Source organism: Ochotona princeps, chromosome 26 (assembly GCF_030435755.1).
Source record: "Ochotona princeps isolate mOchPri1 chromosome 26, mOchPri1.hap1, whole genome shotgun sequence".
NCBI lineage: Eukaryota > Metazoa > Chordata > Mammalia > Lagomorpha > Ochotonidae > Ochotona > Ochotona princeps.
In genome coordinates, this window is record NC_080857.1 from 16,562,276 (window position 1) to 16,568,275 (window position 6,000).

Sequence of the window (6,000 nt, forward strand, 5' to 3'; positions counted from 1 at the left end):
AAGAACAACGGTATCCTCAGCATCATCCAAGGACCGAGGGCTCTGGAGTTTTCACCTTCATCTTGTTCCCCTATAGAGACCTTACTATATTGCACGTACAGCGAAAAACTCTTCACTCCAGCTGTTTGTACTCTGAGCTTTCTCCAACATTATTCTGTCTGCAGAGCATTCTCTCTTGAACCTTCTCCCTTTACCTCACATCTCCATTTCAGAAAACCTGCTGGGATGCTCCCAGATTCTGTTGCTGGCTTCCTTTGGAATCCTAGGATTACACCTTAGTAAATTACTCATAATTGAAATGATTTAAAAGCAGTCTTCTCTGATGGAATAAATCTTGATTATGGACACTAAGTCTGTTTTTATTCTATTTATTTTTTGAAAGTCTTATTTTTTATTTGAAAAGCAAACTTAGAGAGATTGAGATCTTCCCTATGCTGGTTCACTTCCCAAATGGTTGCCACAAACATCTGGGGCCAATGTGAAGCCAAGAACCCAGAATTCCATCCAGGTCTCCCACATAAGTGGCAGGGGCCCAATATTCAGGCCATTTTCTGTTGCTTTAATGGGAGCATTAGTGAGGAACTGAATCAGACGTGAATTAGCCGGGACTCCAGCCTGTGTGCGTGGAGGACTGCAGGCCAGGCCTTTACTTTCTGTGCCGCAACACTGGCTCCTGTTGTTCTCCATCTGTATCTCCAGCGTACATTCAGATTTTTAAGCTAAAAATTTCACAACATATCTTTTTTCTTTTTTAAAGATTTACTTATTTTTATTGGAAAAAAACATTTATTACCACTGACTTCAAAAGAGAAAGATCTTCCATCCGTTGATTCACTCTGCAAATGGCTGCAGCTGCTGGAGCTGAACTGATCCAAAGCCAGGAGCCAGGAACTTGCAAGGAGTAGGATTAGCTAATTGAGCCATCACACCAAAACCAACATTTCTTTTTTTTTTTTAAGATTTATTCATTTTTATTAGACAGAGTTGAGAAGGAGAGACAGAGAGAAAGAGCTTCCATCCACGTTCACCACCAAGAGGCCGCCAGAGCTGAGACGATCGGAAACCACGGGTCAGGAGCTTCCTGTGGGTCTCCCATGAGGGTGTAGGGTCCCAAGGTCTTGGGCTGTCCTCGACTGCTTTCTCAGGCTACAGACAGCGAGCTGGAAGGGAAGTAGAGCAGCCAGGATACGAACCTTGCCCATTTGGGATCCCAGTGCATGCAAAATGAGGACTTTAGCCACTAGGCTACCACACTGGGGCCCCAATAGTTCTTAAATAAATGAAAGAAGACTTAAATGGGAAGATATCCCATATTCATGGATTGGAAAATTTAATATAAGAGAAATCCAGTACAATCCCTATTAAAATTCCAGTGACATTTTTGCAGAAATGGAGTAGTTAATCCTCAAATTCATATGAAACTAGAAGAGGCTCCAAGTAGCAATACTTTAAGACTCACCAGGACCTGATGTGATGGGACTGAAAGCTCCTCTCATTGGGATATGATGACTCAGGGCTGTGTCTTTTCAGTAAATACGATGAGTCCCTTTGCCACATGTGTGCTTCTGTGTGTGCTGACCTGCAGAGTAAGCCAAATGATGCTGTCCTATTAAATTCATCCTGTGCACAAACAGTAATTGGAGCAATCTTGTGACCATTGATGTCACATCGTATACTCCCTGCTCAGCATCTTCAGTGGCTTGCGCTTTTTTTTTTTTTTCCGCCAAGGAGAGAGAACATAATTTTCCTGTGTATTCCCGTAGTCAATCCTGAAGGCAGTAGTGATGGCTCTGGGCATTGGAGTCTGGCCCCCGTGTTAAGGGTCAGTGTGATACAGCCCTCACTGGAGGCTCTTTGTCAGTAAATGGCGGTGCGTATCATGCCGCCTTAGTCCTGATTTGACCCCTTTTAAGAGCCAGCAGTTCCTATTGTAACATCTTTTATATGGGTGAAACTTCTTTATTTGGTGTGGGCTAAGAGACAGTCTTGTCATTTAGATTCCCTGGGGCTACTGTGGCTTCCCCCCATCTAATGACTTAATTTTTACATTGATGAAAAATATTAAGCTCTTTTGAAGTCAGTGGTGGTAAGTGTTCTTTCCTTTGTGATCTTAGTAAACCATGCACTTTTGTTTTAAATTAATAGATCCTGTGCCAGAGAGTAGGGAAGTACGTGGTTAATGAGTTCTCCTAGCTGCAGTTCATTCTGATGTATTTCCTTGTGGAGCTTTCAATTAAACCTCTCAAACCCACCACTGTTCCAAGAGCATATTGAAGTCCCAGCCCTGTTTCCTTTAGGTTTTTCACATTTTATAATACAGAAATTTTTTCTTAGGCTTGAATACCTAAGGAATACTACTGGTGGCTTTTTTCCTCCTTTCAAACAGTGATATTTTTTTAATTAAAAAACAAATAAATATGTCTTTATACTGGTAACCAGCTATGAAATATAAGATACATGTTTTTGTTCAGAATCATGGCTGTAAAGTTGATGTGACATGGAGAATTTGAAAATAACACTCAGGCAATAGGACATTTTTCTTTCTGTGTTTTTTGGTGGGGGAGGTGTGTTTTATTTATTTGAAAGGCAGAGAAATGGAGCGCTACTCCATCCATTGGTTCTCTCCCCAGATGTCCATGACAGCTGAGGCTGGGCCAGACTAAGTTTCCAGAACTTGAAACGATCTCCCTCGTGTGTGTCGTAATAGACCCAAGTACTCGAACTATCACTGCTGCTTGCTTCAGTACTCATTAGCCAAATGCTGGATTGGAAGCAGAGTAGCTGGGACGGAAATTCAGGTCCTCCAGTGTGGGAGTATGCAGGTGTCCCAAGTGTGATCTTAACCACTGCACAAGATACCTGCCTGGCAATATGGCTTCCACTGCCCACTCTCCTTTCAGAATGTCAATATTAAGGTAGAGTTCATTGTCTGAGTCACCTGAACTCCAGATTTGTTGCAGGGCCTCCTGATTAATATTGCTAGACACTTAGGAAATGAATTTCTGTGGTATGGGGATGTGCCATTTGTTGATAACTGCATTCCACTGCTTGTGCTAATGCTTTCCGCTAAGTGGTAAACGTGCTTCCAAATCCAGGATTCAACAACATTTGCTTCTTCCTTCCTGAGAGGCACCTGGGCTGCCAGGTCTCCCAGTCTCCGTTGATCTGTATTCTGGGGGTTCTGAACCACACCTGCCTGCTCGTGTTGGCTCCTCTGCCCTGACACTCTGTGCTGTCAGGCTTTGGGAAAAGATTGACTCTGAATTGACACTCACTATTAGAGCATTTTCCTGTGTATTACGCGTCAACTAAGAGTTTGTTAAGAAAACAAATAAGAAGCCATACAAGAATGATCTCTGTGAGGGGCAACTAGTGTAACAGTTGGAAAGACACTCCATTTCATGACTTTTTGGGTGGGAGAACCTTCTATAAAATGTTTCACTTGAAAACATAAGAATAAATCTGAGATAGAGTTTCGGTGGAGAAACTAATCACTTGGGGTTGGAATTGGGGGTGTTGTGTTGAGAGGGAGAGAGCTCCCATCTATCCTGGTATTTCACTCCCCAAATGCCCATGGGGGTTAGTCTGGTTCTGGTGCTGGCGCCATGAGCCAGGAACTCAATCCCATGAACCGTCACCACTGCCTGCCAGGGTGTACCTTAGCAGGAAGCTGGTTTCAAGGGCCAGCATCTTGAGTGTGTAGGCACAGGTGTCTGACCTGCAAGGCCAAATGCTTTCTCCAGAGGTTATCCAGTCTTCTTCCTTGCTGCCTGCTTACGTCATGTCTGTTACCTGCCCAGTTTGCTAACCACTTCTGCTTTTTCTTACAAAGTCTGCACAGACGGACCCCTGTGGGGCTTTGTTAATCCTGCATCTAGGAAGCATCTCAACCCAGACTCCCCAGCACTTTCTGGGATGTAGGTTGCATAGTCCTAGAAAGAGCAAATTCTGAAGTAAGGGAAATAAAAAAAAAAAAAGATAGTGGCAAAATTGTAGTGGCAATTTTGGGCACATAGTTCTCCAGCAAGCATATCATGCTTGGATGAACTATACCCATTTGCTTGCATATCTGGTTGTTCCCAATGCCTTACACATGGTTAGTCTAAGGCTTTATCCTAAAAGATCTCTTCCCAGAGTACACCGTAGTCTGATCTGAAGAAATCCCACTGGCTACCACTGATCCTCCTTTTTCTTTTATCTTCCAGGCGTTAAAGGAAATAGATGAAGTTGGGGACCTGTTGCAGTTGAAGTACTCCCGCCATCGGCTGGTGCCTCTCCTGGACAGGCCCTTTGACGAGACTACCTATGAAGAATGGGAAGACTGAGCCTTTTTGGTGCTCCCTCACCCAGGACAGTGTGTGGCCCTTCTGAGCCAGCTCCAGGCACCACGCTTCTGTGGCCACCTCACGTGAAAGACATTTCCTCACCTGTCGATGGTGACTGCCTCCACTCCACATGACGTCTTGTAAATAGTAAAAACCTGCGTCATCTCCGCTTCCCTTGCTACACCTCCCCTTTACAAACTGAGGCAACTCTGCTCTTTTGTCCATTAAAAAAGGTTTTATTTTATAACTATTCTTCTTGTGAGATCACGCTGAGCCCACTCTTCTCTGGCTAATCGCATAGGCTACTGCCGCCCTCAGTCACCCACGAGCATGGGCCTACGGAGAGGCCTGGCCCTGCAGCCCTCCTCCCCAGGGAGCAAGTGCCTTCCACTTACTTCCCATCCAGACCTCTGAGCTTACACACCTTGGCATCTTGGTTTAACCTGTCAAGTAACCAGCCAAAGTATTCTCCTTTCTCTTCTAAGTTCAGCTTTTCCAGAAAGACAGGGAAAAGCAATGCGGAAGGAGTACGTGTGCAGTTCCCCCACTGGGACCTCTCAGGGCTGTGGGCTTCCTCCACTGTCTTCATCAGCTGCTGCTTCAGCGGTCACAGTTGGGGGTATGCACAGAGTTGGGGACCTGCCTGGGCTGAGGGACCCAGTCCTTTCACCCCCTGTTGCAAGCATCCTTGTGAAAGCACTCGTGGTCCACCCTGGTGAGCCCACCTGATGATCTACCCACCTGCAGGTCTGTGCTTAGGATATCCTGCTGCTGCTTTCTACTTGGCCAAATGCTGACAGCCTCAGGTTGGAGCTCGGTCCAGATTAGGACTTAAGCTACTAAAGGAAAATGGTAGTGAATCCTCTGCTCAGACATGATTTGTCATGTTCCCATTTAAGGATTAAACTTACTAACTTAGCCCTTTTGGAAGCTAATAATCCTCTTACATATGCTAGTTCTCTTTTATTCTTGGTGTTCCAAGACAGTTTTAACTCAGCATCCAGAGCTAGGTTCTACCAGTCCTTCTGTTCTATTTTTTTGTTTTGTTTTCCTTTTTCTCTGAGGAATTTTGCTCAGCTGGGATAGCCTGTTTTTTGACTGTGTTTTCATACTGTAACCAGGCCAGGGGCCTTCTTTCAGAAAGCTTTATACTGTGTGACCAAAGAACAAATCTGAAAATCACCCCTTTGAGGTTCTTTCTGTTGACCAAAGCTTAAGTGAACAAAATTTCTGGCTTTATTGTACCCTAGATCAGTTTGTGTTTTTGTAGGAGATGGGTTGGAAAGACAAAAGAAAGCCGTATGTGAGACATTTCCCATATCTCTGTTTTTGAGATTGGTCCTTTCCATGTCTTCCATCTAAGTTATTTTTTAGTCACTCGTGACATCTGAGAGCTTTAAGCTCTTGAGGTAGTCAGATTTTGTTTTGCTTTTCAAAGAACAAGAAAAACAAGAACAGACCTGAACAAATTATAATAATAAAAATATTGTTGTGCCTGAATAGTCCTGTGAGATCAAACACCTTTCTCACATTTTCTTCACATCCAGTCCTCACTTTAGAATCCCGCTGAAGTACCAGGTTGCTTTAGCAGTGCAGCCACTGCCCATGGGACAGCTGTAGGACTTGCTAAAGTCACAAACTTTAAGCAGTGACCTTGCCTTCTGGTCTTATTTTG

The 6,000-nt window shown here is 44.2% G+C and overlaps 1 protein-coding gene across 1 annotated transcript in view; it reads left to right on the forward strand.

The window, feature by feature from the left end:
- Positions 1 to 4,578, forward strand: part of SPTLC2 (serine palmitoyltransferase long chain base subunit 2) — a 73,309-nt gene extending 68,731 nt beyond the window's left edge. Inside the window, exon 12 of the mRNA XM_058655436.1 lies at positions 4,206 to 4,578. Within this exon, the coding sequence (XP_058511419.1) occupies positions 4,206 to 4,325 (120 nt within the window). The 3' untranslated portion in view covers positions 4,326 to 4,578. The remainder of the gene's footprint in view (positions 1 to 4,205) is intronic.
- Positions 4,579 to 6,000: the final 1,422 nt, after the last annotated feature.